The sequence below is a fragment of the Calidris pugnax genome, unplaced genomic scaffold (genome assembly GCF_001431845.1).
Source record: "Calidris pugnax isolate Ruff unplaced genomic scaffold, ASM143184v1 scaffold317, whole genome shotgun sequence".
Lineage (NCBI taxonomy): Eukaryota > Metazoa > Chordata > Aves > Charadriiformes > Scolopacidae > Calidris > Calidris pugnax.
In genome coordinates, this window is record NW_015091111.1 from 533,772 (window position 1) to 551,735 (window position 17,964).

The 17,964-nt window shown below is 41.3% G+C and overlaps 1 protein-coding gene across 6 annotated transcripts in view; it reads right to left on the reverse strand.

The window, feature by feature from the left end:
- Window positions 1-14,537: 14,537 nt before the first annotated feature.
- Window positions 14,538-17,964, reverse strand: part of ZNF462 (zinc finger protein 462) — a 90,525-nt gene continuing 87,098 nt past the window's right edge. For all 6 annotated transcript variants that reach the window (XM_014958123.1, XM_014958122.1, XM_014958120.1 and 3 more), the window contains 2 exons: window positions 15,874-15,988; window positions 14,538-14,760 (listed from right to left, as the gene is read on the reverse strand). In XM_014958123.1, the coding sequence (XP_014813609.1) occupies window positions 14,559-14,760; window positions 15,874-15,988 (317 nt within the window). In that variant the 3' untranslated portion in view covers window positions 14,538-14,558. The remainder of the gene's footprint in view (window positions 14,761-15,873; window positions 15,989-17,964) is intronic.

Genomic DNA, 17,964 nt, shown 5'->3' on the forward strand with positions numbered 1-17,964 from the left:
GGAGAAGCAAGGACCCAAGCTTGCAGCTAAACAGGTGGCAAACACAGAGGGACTGTGTGATCTACCCAGAGAAAAGAGGACAGCCAGTGGCTTGTCTCTGCGGCTTTGCAGGATAAACCAGAAAACAGAAGTGATGCCCCTCCTGATTTGTTTTCTAACAATGCGTCCCTACCTCCCAGCTGCTCGCCTCACTGCAGCATGTTGTGCAGCAGGATCATTTTATAGCCAATAAAGTGTTTCTTCGTGTGTGTTTATCATCCCTGAAAGTGGAATCCCTCATGGCTGAGTGTAGCTCGCATGGTGCACAGTGGGGAACGTATGGCAGACTCCCAGCGAATTCCAGCCTTGAACGTGATTAGCTTCCCTGTACCTCTGAGGAATAGTACCAGGAAATTGCTAACACTGTAAATTGTCTCAAATATGCACTTACTAAAGCCTTTAAAGAGCAATTACTGTATGTTAACTGAACACCAATCAACTGTAAAAACAGCAGTTATGTGGGTTTAATAGGTATATAAAGGAGAAAATCTCACCACCCTGCAATTAATTCTAAATCACATTAAAAGTGTAACTTGTACACTTATTGCTTATTAATACATAAAACATGTACAGCATGTTAAAACATTTAATTAGCACTTACATAACAGGCTAAAAGTTAAGTATCAAATTATCACTAAAATACTGTTGAGCTCTTCATTAACCATGTGAAACAACCCCCAACATGCAGTTCTCAGGTCGTTCTAGCAATTAGGTGCTTTCAGCTACTGTTCAGTGGTTTTATATCGGCTGTGTCCCATGCTCTGTCAGAGCAATGATATATTGTTCAGTTTTACTGTCTCCAGAATCACCTTTCTCACAGTACAGGACATACCCCAGAAAGCCAGATGACAAAGAAGGGACAGCAAGAAATGATACTCCTGAGCAAGGTCCTCAGCTCTGGTCTCCATAAAGCTGTGTTTAAAAATCTGGCCAGTAAAATATATGTGAATAGCAATTCACAATGTGGAGAACTTCATCAATACCTAAAAGCACATCAGGAGAGAGAGGAAAGTAAATCTGCAGTGAAGGTCTGTATATGGAAGAGGAGAAGATTAATGGTAAGTAACACCAGCAGGTGAGCTTGTGGCAGAGGCCAGAGAAGAGGGGAACCGAAACCAGAGAGCTGGAGGCCTCCAGCATCACCAGGAGAGTGAGTGACTAAATATTGCAACAACAGTTTGAAAAAAGGAGAAAGAGGGGGGTGGGAGGAGGTGGGGGCACCTTAGACTTGACTTGCAGTCATGATGGATGCTTACTAGGGATCCCGGAGAGGAAGAAAATAATAGCCAATATATGCCATTGGGAATTTCATCCAGTCACGCAAACTGTTGAGGGAACGAAACCCCAACATAGAATTACTCTTTGTTTAGTTTAAGTCAGCTGCCAGTATGCACATATACCACATGAAAGGTGAAACCTGAACATGTTCCCAGAATGTCTTCCTGAAAAAGCCATCTGCTACCCAAGCTAATGTTACCATCCTCCCCATTACAATGAGTTTTGAAAGGATAATTCCATTTTCCAGGCAAGATAACATCCTCACCTCAGCAACACAGCTTAAGGTTGCCAAGTGCAGTCAAGAGACTGGTTTCTTCATGGAGGCTCTCACCTATTGTGTGCAGACTCTCAGAAGAGGCACAGGTGTAGAAGGTGTTTGCACACAGCCAGCACGACCCATTGCTCTTGCACGTTTGTGAAGGACTGTGGACTTGGACCACAGCTTCAGAGAAAAGGAGGAATTGCTAATGGTCAGCACAGAGGAAGACAGAGTTGACAGCAAGCTGGACAGGTTACTGGAGGGAGACCTGTGCTGTTGTGGATCTCCACTTGCAGAAGGAGGTGGTAGAGGAAGGATGTCCAACCAGCCCCCTGACTTCTGTGAGGAAGGTGTGAAATTGCCTGGTCAAAGTGAAGGTCCAATAAGAGAGGGCCCCAGACACACAGATGCTCGGTTACTTCTCACCACAGTGGATAGAAAAGCCTCCTTTTCCTCAGAAGTGTCATTTAACAGACTACAAGGAGGTGGGCACATCTGTTCCCCCTCAGAAAAAGGGTTTCCACTCACTAATTCTGCCTAATTTTTTTTTACTCTATTGATTGCATTTTTACTCATCTTGGTACTAAATCTGAATTTATAGTACCCCACTAGCTTTAAAGATAGATATGTCATACAAAAAATATGGAGAAAATTAATTTAATTTATTGCCAATCAAACAGAGTGGGATAATGAGAAACAAGAACAAAACTAAAACCACCTTCTCCCTCTACCTCCTTTCTTCTCAGGCTCCACTTCACCTCCAACTTCTCTATCTCCTGCCCCTGACCAACACAGTGGGACAGGGAATGGGGATTGTGGTCAGTTCAGCATACATTGTCTCTGCTGCTCCTTCCTTCTCATGCTCTTCACCTGCTCCAGTACGGTGTCCCAGCCATGGGAGACAGTCATCACAAACTTCTCTAGCGTGGGTCCTTCCCATGGGCTGCAGTCCTTCAGGAACAAACTGCTCCAGTGTGGGTCACAGGTCCTGCCAGAAAACCTCTTCTCCATGGGCCTCCATTACTGACAGGAGCTCCATCATGTGCTCTCCATGAGCTGCAGCTTCCTTCAGGGCACATCCACCTGCTCCAGCATGGGGTCCTCCAGGGGCTACAGGGTCACCATCTGCATCGCCATGGTCTTTACCACAGGCTGCAGGTGAATCTGGAGCACCTGCACTGTTGCCTGGAGCATCTCTTTCCCCTCCTTCTTCACTGACCTTTAAGTTTGCAGAGCTGTTTCACTCACATTTCCTCATTCCTCTCTCACAGCTGCTGTTGCACAACGTTCATTATCCTTTCCTTCATATGTTATCACAAAGGCGTTAGCAATGTAACTGATGGGCTTAGCTTTGGCCAACAGTGAGGTCCATCTTGGAGCCAGCTGGAGCTGGGTCTGTCTGACACTGGGATAGCTTCTGGTGTCTTCTCACAGAAGCCACACCTATAGCCCCTCTCCTCCTCTCTACCAAAGCCTTAGCACATAAATCCAATTCACTCATAACCCCTGGAAACTGATTCATGTCTTCAATAACCATTAGCAAGAGCACCAGCAATCCTGATATCATCTAACCTATGAATTAACCAATAGGTGTAGAGTTTGGACAATATGAAGCTGCTCAAAGGAAAGAAGTAGTTTGTGTAAGGAACATATTTCTCCTCTGTCCTGGACCTGAACATGTCTTGAAAGTTGTTGGAGAAAAGTGGATATTTTTACTCTATGACACTGCATGTCAGCTCTGTATTCTTTGTTCAGGGGGTGTTATTCTTGGCCTGCTCTTTGTTGCTTGGTTGTGAGGTGAGTTTAGTGCCCTCCTATGCACAGGAGAAAAGGTTCAGTGCATTTTTCAGGGCTGAACCAGTTTTATCATTAGCTTAGTTTGGCAGGATCCAGCTCAATGATGCAGTCCCTTCTCGTTTTACATTCTTGTTCTGGCAAAAGAGAAGGGAAGGTCTTTGGGCTAAAGCCGTCGACAAGGACACTAGAGTTTATTTTCTGGTTGTGATAGACTTCCCCAAGACAACATAATTTCATTTACTTCCTACACTAGTACTCTATCTAGCAAATGGAGATATTAAAACCTTCTTTTGCTCTGTCAGTAAGACATAACTTGTTTGTCCCTTAGGTAGTAAGATTTTTTGGTGAAGGTTTGTGTTCTGTTCATACTACAGCAAGCACTACGAAAATATTTGTGTGACCTAATTTCTTTATGCTATTGTCATGTACAAATAGATTAGTGTCTTGTTCTGTTTTTTATTCCTTCCTCTAACAATAAATTGCTCTCTTAGATAGAGTATTGGTGATGAAGTATACTAGAATGCAATACTAACAGGCTCTTGCTCAAATTAGACTACCATTACTGAAAAAAAACATGATAATTAAAATAATTGAAATATTTCATTAGTAACAGAAGCCTTCCTACTACTATGGATCATCCATAAAGGGGACCTTGAAATGGTGATAGGAGATGTTTATAAATCGTTTTAAGCCCTTGTCTGTCACTGGAATATAAACAGGAATTAAGATTTAGGAACTGTGAATGCAAGTTTGTACAACTCTTCCTGCTTTGAGAGGACTCAAAGTCTAAATATTTTAGATTTGGTTATTCACTACACAGGAAAGTTAGTCAAGAGAGGTCTATCACTACCTTTAAAAGAAAAAAATCCCAGCCTGAAATTGGACACAATCAGGACTAAATAAAGCTGGGCTGGAAACCTGCTGTTGAAGAAGCAAACAAGATTCCTCACTGCTCACAGACAGCTAAAAATGTCTGGAAAACATCGTGCAGAACAAAGCAGTCCAGCAATGAAACAGCTGCACAGAGAAGTTATTTAGGAACCATCAATTTAGATGTTCAGATTAGAGATGGATCTGAGCCACAAAGTTTTGATCAGGATTCAGACATGCTGTAAGTTTTCAGTCTGACCTACCATGGGGACTGGGCAGTATTCAGCTCCTGACTTTTCTCCAAAGCTTATGTGCAATATGCATCTGAGAGGGTATCTCATACCCAGCTCCCAGCTCCAAGAGACACCTCTGTGCTGAAAAGAACTACTTGCATTTTACCTTACTTCATCTTCTGTTTTGAGGTCTGTGAGGAAAAGCACTATGTCAGCATGGATGGCAGTTATAAATAACCTCATGGACAGAAAAAACTAGGAAGTGAGCTTGTACAGTGACTCACTGGCTTTGCATTTTCCCTTTTCCATCAGTAGCTTTCAGATGACATTAAACACCTGGAAAATATAAGTACAATGGCCAGGTTTGAGATACTTAAGTTATCTTGAATCACCTACATGTGCATAAGAACATGAACATGAAATGGAGTTCTTGTTATTTGCAGAAGGTATGACTAAACCACAGGATCAGTCAGTAAACTGTCATAAAGCAGAAACTCACCTGAGGGCTGAAGAACAGCTCGTCTGTATTGCACCCTTGCCATTTCATTTACAGGCTTTGCTAGTGTTCATATCAGGATGGAGCTCTCTGATTCTGAACATTTTAATTGAGAAATCTTGGAGGCTCATCTTATTCAAGGTTCCCTTTTAGCATGAAAATCAAAATGATGACCTCTTCCCTGAACACATTAACCATCTGTGAGCACAGCCCTTTTCTATCACTGACTGATGGCCATACCTGATCATGCTATTACTTGAATGCGGAGTGTGAAATCACAGAGTTTGCTCTCCAGGGTGACACTGCGGAGGAGGTCTACTTTTTTTTCCCAAGCAAAGACCAGAAGATGTGCAACAAATGACTGAAGTTCTCTGCTCCAGGTCAATGAAGACTTCCCATGAAAAGTAACTCTTCCATGTCTGCAATCAGAAAGAAGTGCCAGGAGAGCCCGTTGCTCACCAGCACATCTGCAATATGAACTCAAATACTAAGTCCTGAACTCACATCCTTTGCACTGGAAAGCGCAATTTTCAGATGTTTTAAAAACCACACAGATGCCAAAGGATGCCAGCAGGTTCCCTGAGACTTTAAAAAATCCCATGCTGCCATTATGAATGTTGAAAGGCAAAGAGGTTGCCAAGAAAGTAATGCATTTTCTTACTTTTGCCACCACGTGTGTAACTGGGATAGTGGTTTGGAGAGCCTTATCCCTTATTCCACTTTTCCATCTCACTTTAAGGCTCTCCCAGACTGCACAGTGATCCTGGGAACACCCCACTCACTCAGGGACAACACCCATTTGATATAAATTCATGGGAAAAGAGCATCTCCTTTTCAGCTTTCCAATTAAATTACATAGAAAGAAATCTAAGTTACAGCATGAATCCCTGCAGAATGAGGTCCTAATTGCTAAACACATATGTTAAATGGATTAAATAACAATATACGTTTAATGTGATGATAAGAATATAATTATACTTTTGCTGCCACTGTTATTTGAGTAAATGGCACAGGCTATGATATCTATATCTGATCGCCTGCCCTTCCTGCATTTGGTGGAAAGGACAGAAGACCAACCAGTTCCTCAGAGAAGGATAAGGCATGTTTAAATTCATTCATCCCCCCAAAATCTTTTTTCTGCAACTGAGATGAAAAAGCACACATCCTGTTTACACCTCCTCTCCAGAACAGACTAAGGACTGATGAAGGCAAGCACAAAGATACTCTTCTGATCACCAGATGGATTATGTCTGGTCCCAACTGAAGCCTAGCAGACAGCTCTGTTTTCTTGCCTGGCTGTATGCTCCTTCCTTCCAGGCAGGGACAGTGTCTGTATAGTCTCAGTCGTGCATGTACATGAGCCTGGGCTTCCTCCAGTACCCACAACCAGTCTACTAAATACAATAACCCAACTCCTACCAGCTCCAGCATGGCCAGACTTTGATGATACAGAAGCAGGTAAGCAGGTACAGCGGAAGCAAACCTCATTTTCTAGCCTGTTTTCCAAGAGGATGCTCCTGTAGTATAGCAAGGAATTCCCTGCAGCTGCAGCAAGACGGCTCAAAGACCTTACTTCTCTCTGCAAGCAACATGCTTTCAGTGCTTTATATTTGCCAAATCCATTCTACTTCTGAATGACTATTTTTACTTAAATCATGTGGTTTCAATGATCACATACCTGAGGTCCTGAAGAGTCTAAGCAGAGGAAAATATTTTCTCTGGGAATAACACATAAAAGACATTGCTTTACGGAACCTGCCTTCTAATTATCTACTGGTTCATACAGACCAAAACTACCACTTCTTTTCCTACAGCATCTCTGCTAGAAGTCTTTGGTGACTTCAGTCTGAATGATTCCACAAAGACTTGAAGCATCATTTGGCCCAGTAGCTTATATGATTTCCTTCAGTTGCAGAGAAAAGTTAAAATTTCAGTCCAACATTTTCAACACAAGCTAAATTAATTTGAGGCATAGCTGGTAAATATATTTCTCTCTTTAAACACTACTGAGAGCACAACAGAACAGCTGCAAAGAGACACATTTCACTTAGATTTGGAAGTCATGCATGTACAGTTGGCTAGACTGAGCTAAGCTCTTCATTAATAGAAGTGTAAACTCAATAGAGAATTCAGGAATCAAGCTGAGGCATATTTGCTTTTACACTAACTATTCAAAGAGGCAAATTATTTGAGAAAAAGAGAAGTATGTCTCTTCTCATTCCAGCAGCTGGCTCGATTTTTTCCTAAGCATCCTAGCTGAAATGAATCAATTGGAATTCTTGACAGATTATTTTATGTACATGAAAAATGCATTTTATGAACAACATGAGAATAACAGAGATCACACAAGTAACTTTTAGGAAACATTGCTTTTAGGATAATAAAATATTTTTTTTTTTAACTCAAAAACATTTTACCTGTCCATTAGCATCAGAGAAACCAAGAGCAAAACTAGTGTAGTGGTAGCAAAACTAGTGTAATGTATATTACTATAACATGAAGTCAATGTGAAAGAGGTAGGACTCATTCTGCTTATGTGCATAAAGCTATTGTCAAAACGGATTAAGACAAGACTTTCATTAGGGACAGATTATTCCCAGCCTGCTCACCATGGGATTTCATGCTTTTTCCTTCAGGAGTCAAGACAATGAACTAGGCAGGGAACATACCTGGTCTCATCAGTTCCCACATTCCACTAGAACAAAACAGATCTCTAACGCAGTGCAAGAAAAGCCAATAGTGCTACCTGACACTTAGCTGCACGCTCCATCTGTTGCTACACAATGGAGTGCATTGCAAAAGTAAGTTATTTTATTTTATTTATTTTTCATGCTGTTTTCCTCATTTTGTTTCAAGTTGACAGAACTTTGGATTGGATTCCTCCAGTTGTAACAAGTGAGAATACTGGCTCAGTCGCAAAAGCAAAGGAAAAACAAATCCCCGCTACATTGACACTATTTTGTTGGATATTACACTTGATTTGTAGCATATTGTGGGAGATCTGGAGAAAAGAAATTATAGGATTCATGTCAGAACTAATTAAATAGTTTGGGCCAAGATGAAATGCAGAAATACAGATTGATATCTTCTCCTCCGTGATAGCCATTTTCTACATCTGAAAGCTATTTGGTGCTGTCCTCTGCTAAAGATGCGTATAAATGAATAGAGAAAGTCAGATAAAAATTGCTTTGATTCTGCTGAGAGATCATTGCCTTAGGTGTCTGATATGTCACGGAGCCTACATTGAGATGGAAGGCGTGCCTTTTGGTCAAAAATGATTGGACATAGGACAGACAGAAATGCTGGTCAGAGAAGAGTTGGTTAGCATGCCTTTAAAGTAGTTCATGCTTCACCAAAAACAAGGGTTTGAAAAAAGTCAGAGACAAGCTGGAGATTAACAGAATGTTGAAAAAATAGGAAAATGGGAAATTGAAATAGGAAATAGGCCTGGAAGGGACCTCTGGAGGTCTCTGGTCCGACCTCTTGTCAAAAGCAGAATCATTGACGATACTAGGCCAAGTCAGTCGTAGCTTTGTCTGTATGAGTCCAAAACCCCACCATTAGTGAAGACAGCACATGCTCATGCGTTGACCTGCCCCAGTGCTGCACCACTGTCCCAGTAGAAAAGCTATCCTGCTGTCTCACCTGAATGTCTTCTCCTTTTATAGCCACACATGCCTATGTCCTGCATGTCTGATGAATCAGGCTTCCTTCTCTCCCTCTACTCTTGCAAAACACACACTGTATTTCCACACAGGTAAGTAACTGCAAACGCAGCAGGAAAGACACCGCCAGGGCCTCCAAACATCAGTTGATCCAAGTAGGTATCAGCCCTCTTTACCAAAAATTTGGCCAGGATGCTTGCTCTTTGACTTAACACCACCCATTCCCCACGTTTGGTTCACGGGTTGTTCACACCCATCTGTTATCTGGTGACAGTTGGGCACGTGACAGGTGGGAAGACAATAAAAGTTTTACAAGCTGTATCCTGGAAGGACTGTAGCCTTCAAGGCTAAACCTTATGCTCCAGACTGCTCAACTGAAGTCCCTGTTTCCAGCAGTTTTTGGTGCAGAGGGGGTGTGGAATTAACCATTCTGCAAACAAAGAAAGGTTTCTCCAACATCTTAAGCCTATCTTGGACCAAAAGATTCCCTTTTCCGAAATCTGCTTAACCAGAATAATTTCCTATTCAGTAATCTTGTTGCTTTGGAACCAGACAGCTGACTTTCATCGTGGAAAAGTACTATGCTGTCAGAAAAATATTGAAAAAAGACTTCAGGGGGAGGAAGAAGGGAGAAATGTGGGGAAATTTTCCTTGAAATATACTGAACATCTCCAGTTGTATTTAGGTATTTGATTGAAGCCAGGAGACTGACTTCTGCTGTTTAAGTTCACATGAAATGTTCTGTGTGGCACCAGTTTCCAAGATAACGGGGACACAAGCATCAGCGTTTCACATAGCCCCGCTCACTTCACAAAGAGTGGACTTTCTGCTGGACACCCTACAGTTCCAGACCTGTAATTCCTAGTTACCATAGCCCTGCCAATCCCCCCAAGCCACAGGGTAACCTCAACTGCTCAACTCTTCTCCAGGGAGGTTGTGTGTTTGCAAGGGAGGGAGATAGCTGTCTCCCTTCCCATAGCAACTCCTGCAAAGCCTTCAGGTCACACCACTCTGAACGCCAAGGCAAGATCCTCGCATGGGGAGCAATCAGGCACTGTACCTCTAGATCAAAAGAAAACGCCAGCAGTCAGCTAGCAATAACATGGCAAACATTTACCCAGACTTCTTAAGAAAAGGAAGGACAATGAGCCTGGGAATGCAGTGTGTGCAGAACACCAGTTGTCCCACGCTACACACGCTCCCTTGTGAAGGCCCCAGCTCCCAGTTATGAGAAAGGGAGCTGTCCGGCAAGGCAGAGAAGTGCTGTGACTGAAGGATCACGTTGGTAACTATTTCTTTCACCTCTTCCCTCCCACCCCCTTATTATATTTCAATTCAGCACAGGAATCTCAAGGCAGGTGATTCAGTCACATTCAGACAGAAACATAAACCTGGAAAGATGGACGGGTTTGTTTCAGACTCGCACAATCCTGCCACTGAGGTGGGTCAGATAATGCAACTGTAATACTCTAGAAATCATCCCAAGGTCTCTCATTACATCAGTTATGTAATTCTTTTTAGTGACGTACCACTGAGCAGTCCTTTCTCTTTTTAAATTGGTGGAAGTGCAGGTTCGCTCTGGGCGAGAACACACAATGTGCAAATTATTTGTAGGTCTCTCTCGCGGGGACAAACTTTTAGCAGGTGCTACTGCAATTGGACAAGGGGTACGGGTTTTAAAATTAAAGAAGGAAGATTTAGGGTAGAAAGAAGAAATTTTTTATGATAAGGGTAGGAAACACGGGCACAGGTTTCCCAGAGAGGTAGGTGGTAGATGCACCATCCCTGGAAACATTCAAGGTCAGGTTGGTTGGGGCTCTGAGTAACCTGATCTAGTTGAAGATGTCCCTGCTCATTGCAGGGGAGTTGGACAACCTTTCAAGGTCCCTTCCATCCCAAACCATTCTATGGCTCTATGAACAAATGTTTCCAGACACCACTGGAAAAGGCAATGTCTCACAGCCTAAAGCAGATCCTTCTTTTTCATTTTTTTTTTTAAATCTGTAAACATAGGATAAAGAAATAAGTATTTTAATGGAGAAATATTTCGGCTTGTTTGACTTGTAGGGGGAGAGGTGGAAGTATGTAAAGCTATCAGGTGATCAAAACTTTCATAGCGTTTAACAGACATGGTGCTCAGGGACATGGTTAAGTGACGGATTTAGCAGCGCCAGGTTAACGGTTGGACTCAATGATCATAAAGGTCTTTTCCAACCAACCTTTCAAGGTCCCTTCCATCCCAAACCATTCTATGGCTCTATGAACAAATGTTTCCAGACACCACTGGAAAAGGCAATGTCTCACAGCCTAAAGCAGATCCTTCTTTTTCATTTTTTTTTTTAAATCTGTAAACATAGGATAAAGAAATAAGTATTTTAATGGAGAAATATTTCGGCTTGTTTGACTTGTAGGGGGAGAGGTGGAAGTATGTAAAGCTATCAGGTGATCAAAACTTTCATAGCGTTTAACAGACATGGTGCTCAGGGACATGGTTAAGTGACGGATTTAGCAGCGCCAGGTTAACGGTTGGACTCAATGATCATAAAGGTCTTTTCCAACCTAAATTGGACCAATTCCAATGATTCTATGGTTTTGTCGTACACATCTAGTTCCAGTACAATCAAAAAGCTACTTAAACTGGAAGCAAGATTTGGTTAGCACATAACCAGAAAAAAATCTCTGACATCTTCTGAATCTGCATTTAAAAAATCTGTATTTAGCATAGAAAGATTCCAAGACAACACCACAAGCAACATTTTAAGTTTTCAATGGAGAAACAGGAAAAAATAATGCCTCCTGCTCTGTCTTACTGGGTGTATACCCAACTCGAATTTAGCACAGCCTCAATTCTGGATCCTGTAGGTCACCAGATATTGGGGCATACAGCATCCCAGCTCATGAAGTGACTGAGCTGCTGATAATCCAAATGCCAGTCTGTCTCCATCTATTTTGATGGCCTTCAAGACAGCCTGCAAAATTCCTTCATTTCTATGTTTGGGTTCAGGAGGAGTCAGCAGCCCTTGGCTGTGTGCCCTTGACCTCTAATGGACATTGGGCTGGTGGATATTCAATGCATTCTTTGGGGATGTGGTAGACCCTAGAGCCTGGGGAAGTCACACCCCATGGCACCCCTCCCCCTCCCCCAACCCTGTAAATCCAAAATTCCTTGTGAAAGGAGGAAAGGGTGCAGAGGGGGAAAAAGGGGGCAAGGGGGCTTTGCTGTCTCCCAGAGCGGTCAGCTGCAGTCCCGGTCACTTGCACAGACCCATCAGCACAACAGCCAGTACAAAACTACACACACACACAAGGACAGACTCTTAAAAAGTTTTTATTAATTTTCATTGTTTTTTTTTTTTAAAAAAAACAAACCCGTCAGTGCAACAGTTCAGTATCCCCTTCCTATCCCCCATCAGTTAAGCAGTAATTTTAAAATCAGGAAATACCGAGTGCTGAAGCCAATGGGTTAGCATTTTGCTATTATTTTCCTTCTGTCAAACTCTGAAAAAGTCCTCTGTATAAATTAAACAATGAAAAAAATGTTATTTTCAATTCTATGTCATTACAGTCAACAGAATCATAACAATGCATCTAAAATGTGTGTCCACAATATATCAGGTATACATTTTTGGGAAAAGAAAAAAAGGAAAAAAAAATATGACATTCTAGACTTGTTAAAAGGATAATGGTCCCGTATTTTTTATTAACAGGTTAGCAAAACAAAATCCAATGGATTACAATATTTACATGTTATTTGAAAAATAAAGTAGTGATAAAAGCATGTCACAATCATTATTTCTTTTTTTTTTTTTCTTTTTCATTTTTGGTAACCATTACAAACACCCAATCCAGGTATGGAACTGTTTAAATACATTTGAAATGAGGCCAATTAAAAAACAAATACAGACACAAAATGTGTATTTATACTTGTCCCTCCAATGTGTTTTTTCATGACGTTCCCTCCCTACTTCAAAAAACAAAACAAAACAAAACAAAACCCCAACAAAAAATTCAAAAAGAATCCCCCTAACACACAATTGATGAATCCCCAAAAGCAAAACACCATGCTTCTCAAGTAGCACTTATTCCACAAATGCAACATTTTTGCCATCAATTTTATGTGAAGCTCTCTAGGACCCCGTTTCCTCAGCAGCTTCCTATTTCCCCCCCTCCCCCTCCCCCAGATCCCCCCTAAAACAAAAAAAACAAACAAAGACACATGCATTTCTAAAACTAGGTTTCAGTCAAGTACTTTCTACTTTTTGGAAAGAAACTCCTTTTTTTTTTTTTAATTTTTTTTTTTTTTTTATTTTGTTCACAATCAGAACATACCGTGGGCACCAGATCCTGTATTCATTGCTCAGGCAAAATTCCTGTGGAGTTTGGTAGGCTTTCCACCCAAAAAACTAGTGCAGGATCAGCCACTTAGGTATGCAGGTTCCTATTCATTCTATGCTGCCCCCCTCACGCTAAAAGCTAAGGAGGAGGGGAAAAACTTAGCAACTCCACCTTGAATCGAGTAAAAGTAGTTCTCCAGGCTCAATGTCGTATGTAACTATTTCACCTCCGCTTGCAAAAAGATGTGTTAACAGACACCCCTCCCTCCCACCACACCAAAACGAAAAGAAAACACGCACACACCGCAGACGGAAGAAAAAAAGGCAGCCAATCTTAACGAAAAGTTACTGGTGTGAGACTGATAGATGTTAATATGACAAGCAACAGAAAGGTTATGAGGACCTCTGTGTTTGGCCCGCGAGCTGCATAGCTGTGCCGTAAGTTTGGTTCTTTAGGTTTTTTTTTTTTTAAAAAAAAGTTAAAACTTCTTTGTTATCTCCATGTTTAAAATTAACATCAACAACAACAACAACAAACAACAACAAAATGTTCTATTCACAAGATCTAGTCTCCTTTCCCTGTCCCCCCCCTCGAAAAGAAATACTCATTTTACATGAGAAACTTAATTGTGCTGTATTTGTAACACCTCAGGTTGATAGAAAATAAACATGTGGCAAACAAAACCGCACAATCAGTCACATGATACCTATCAAATCCTAAAATTATAACTGAATACTAACAAACAGCTTACCTGGAATAAAGGATGACAATTCACAAACAGTTATCTAAGAATTAAAGTCTCTCTCTTTTTTTTTTGTTTTTTTTTTTACTAAAATAATTAAAAAAATCACAGTATTTTAAGAAATAAAACCCACACTGGGATTTTAAGCACAATTTGTTTTCCTTTCTTTAAAACTTTTTTTTCTTCCTCCATTCACCACCTTGCCCAGCAGTCTCTCTACATTTAACCACAATGACAACAGGTAGTACTGACAAATGCAGAGATCTCCCTTGGTTAATTCTGAGGTACTAGGAAACAGGTGACTGTTTTAAGCGAAGCAGTTTCTGTTTTCTTTTTGTTTTCCTTTTTTTTTTTTTTTCCTTTTTTTTTTCTTTTTTTTTTTTTTTTTTTTTTAAAGAATTTTTTTTTTTTTTCCTTTTTTTTTTCCTTTTTTTTTTTTTTTCTTTTCTAAAGCAGTTGCATTCAGTCTGGAAAAGCATTATGTATTAAAACTAGAAAAACGCACCCAAATTTGTGCGTTGAAAAGTTGTCCCCCCGCCACTTCTTCCACGCTCACGATGCTTCCATTCACAATCAATCCAAGTCTCCACTGCAAAGCACGATGTGTAATGTAGGAATACGGGGAGTTGCTTCATTAGTCCAAGATGAATGTAACTTCCCCTTGTCAAGATCCAGAAGAAAAGATGCAGTGATGTAATGGAGCCACTTATTCCATCACTTAAATAACTTTAATATACACACACTCACACAGGTACCAGTGCTTTGAAAATAGATCATTCAGTCCTAAAAGCAGCTTTATTTCTTCCTTCTGCCCACCCCACCCGATTAGAATCACACCAAATGCTTATTCGTTTTTGGCCTCCGAGTTGTCTTGGAGAGGTTTGTCAGCAGCTACCATGCTGACTGCTGTTTCACTGTTGTGGGAATAGTCCACTACCATGTTCTCAATGCCTTCTTTTTCTTCAGGCAGTGTGCTAATAGTTTCTTCTATATCCTCCTTTGGCTGGCTGTCCTCACTGGTCCTGTGCTTGCTTTCGTTCAGTGCCCTGGAAAGCCGAGGGGCAGAAAACAGAAACACCTCTAGTTGATACAGAGAACAGCAAAGCCAATCTGCGCGTACCACATGGCAGAGAAAGCCACATCACTTTCTAAAAAAGTAGATGCAATCAGCCACACCACTGTCACCTCGTGCTCAAGAGGAGAGGCATCCCAGTCCCTTGTAAACAAGACTTAGAAGGCACCAAACCAAAGGCACAGGGAAAGAGTATTTTCCCTAAAGAGTTAATGATCCTATAGAATTCTTTTATAGGTTGCAACATTTCAAGTACTGGTATTTATGCGGACAAGACTGAGAGTAAGAGAAGTAATATTTCTCATCACGTCACAGTTAACCTGCAATATTGTATTCAAATGTTTTCCACGTCAGCAACCTTGAATGAAATCGACTCTTTGAAGAAACTCTGGTCAGCAAAGATATCTCTGCTACCAATGAGATCTTCATCAAAAGACAGGAAATTGTTGTTCCAAAGGTATGTACTCTTATCTGTAATGCATATCATGCCACAGCGTGCAAACTGCTTGAGAAACGCAAAGATCTTCACTATGAAGATGAACCAGTGAACTTCACCATGCACGTTTTAGGAGGAGTTTATTCACGTTGATTTTATTTCCCTTGAAGGTCCTAACAATTCTCTGCACATAATTTTCCGCACTGCTACACAAGTTTAGCTGCAAGAACGCGAAAGAGATATAACAATAAATAGGAAGAAAAACCCAGTTCCTTCCTAGAACGTTCCATGTAATTTTCTGCCATTTTTATGCTGCACTGTTGGCAGGCAAAATCAACAGTATACTCAGCTGAAGACAATCCTGGGCCAAGTGGTTTTCAGCTTGGGACAATCTTAAGTTTTAGAACCACAGTTAAACCCTACAACCTACAGTCACCCTGGGCAAGCAGAGTTAAAAAGGACGAACAGCCGCTTCCCATGCTGGGACATCTGATGACTGTATCCACACTTGCAGTAGACAAAATCATTCTTCACAGAATTGTGTTCACCTTCATCACATGGCTTTCTGGGAGGTGGGGAACGGGGCGTGGGAATGCACAGAGATCTACTATTACCTTTGGCTGTTTGGCAAAGGAAGGCAAGCCAACTTACATGCCATGTCTCAGCACGTGTCGCTCCCACTCAGAGCCTTCTGTGAATGATCGGCCACAGAACTCGCACGGGAAGCGTTTCTCTGGAGCACCACTGTCAGGAAACATCATGGGATCTGGAAAAAGACAGCATGGCCTGTGAATTCAGAACTGCAAGAGCAAGAAAGGACCACTGTGATCCTACTCTGATCCCCTCTGCGGCACCTTCTCATCCTTAAGAAGCAAATGGACTTACCTATCAAAAAACTTTTGGGGAAAATGCAACTCCCCCAAAGCAAAGTGACACTGCAAGTGACAAATCCTATCCTAAACCTTAAAGCATCTCTGTAAATAAGGGTAACAAGATACTACTTCCTGCTATCTCAAATGAAGAGACTGTGGAGTTTTAATTCAAAACCAAATCTTGGAAGTTTAGGGCTGAAATGGCTTGAAAGCTAAATAAAAAAAACCCACTAAAGTCCACTGTAATTTTTGAATTGGTAGTACACATTTTAGGAAATAGAGACTTTGTATATTTAACAGGTGGTCTTCATAATAAACAGATACCCCTTCATCATGAAGTCTCATGGATTAAGTCCTGCATCTTAACTGCATAGGTGTTTCATCCCATCCTAATCTTTTATACAAAGTGCTTGGGGCCTCATTTGCAGAAGTGTCAAGCACCTAGTAATAACGAGTGAAGTCACTAGCGGCTCAGGGAGCGGTATTTCTGAAAGCCAAGCTCCATGTGAACACAGCCAGCTTTAACAAAAGATGAAACATTTTCTCACAAATTAAGAAGATCACCACACAAGCCATTAAAAATAATTGCATGGACTATCTCGCTTGGTTCTTTTGCTGGAAATGAGACAGCACCATCTGCTCAGAACATTAATTCCTTAGCAGGGATTATCTTAAGCAAGAAATCAACAGAATGTCTTTCTGACTCCTCCCAAACTACATAATAAAAGAAAAGGGATTTTATTCATTTGGTTCTGATCTCTGCTCACTTGATTTCTTCACTCTCAGATTTATTCTGTTCAAGATCAGCCTATGAACTTAAAATTGCCTACACATTCCCTATTATCCGTATTTAAGTCCTGTAAATGTATTTTTGCGATACATTTCTCACTAGTAAGCCTTTACTGAAGTTCTATAAGGTATGGTTCTTACCATTATTTTTTGCCTCTTCCCCCTGAAAAAAAACCCCTCACTTTGTATGTCTTACTGTCAATGATTTAGTCTGTGGTTAAATATCACAAAGCAAGGCACTGTGTCAAGAAGTACACCAGAAAGTAAGTGAATGCCATTAGTTCAGTTTACATCTGGATTTTAATACCTTATGAGTGGTACAAATTTATAAACACATTGCAACACACAGACTAGTCATGGTAGAGGGAAAAATATTTATGGAGGGTTAAAGTTTTGGAGACTTTTTACCAGGACCTTTAGTGACAGGACAAGGGCTAATGGTTTTAAATTGCAAGAGGGTAGGTTTCAATTGGACATAAGGGAGACATTTTTTAATATGAGGGTGATAAGACACTGGAGCAGGTTGCCCAGAGAAGGTATGGATGCTCCATCCCTGGAAGTCTTCTAGATCAGGTTGGATGGGGCTTTGAGCAACCTGACCTGGTGAAAGATGTTCCTGCCCATGGCAGGGGGGCTGGACTATATGGTCTGAAAAAGTCCCTTCCAAACCAAACCAGTCTATGATTTACGCTTGCAACTCCCATTAAGATTAGCAAGTGCTACTCTAGTAGGTCGATCACATCTTCAGAAAACACTATCTTGTTGACCCTACTTCCTGGTCAGTTTTGCATGTAAGACTGTGAATTTGGACAGCTTCCTTGGAGGAGCATCACAAGCTGCTCTTCTCTGGGGCCTGCAGAACAGAGGTAACAGACTGCACAGACACCTCTCTGCGGTTTTCCTGCATCACACATACAAGAGCTTATGGACATTTATTTTTGTCTACTGTGGAAGAGTACTTCTCGATTCCAGTTTCTGCTAAGATGAAGACATAAAGGTCAGTAGAGGCAGATAGCTCTTAGGGGATGTAGTCCCTACCAAGAGCAGATGATCTTTCTGTGGTGTATGCCAGACACTCTTC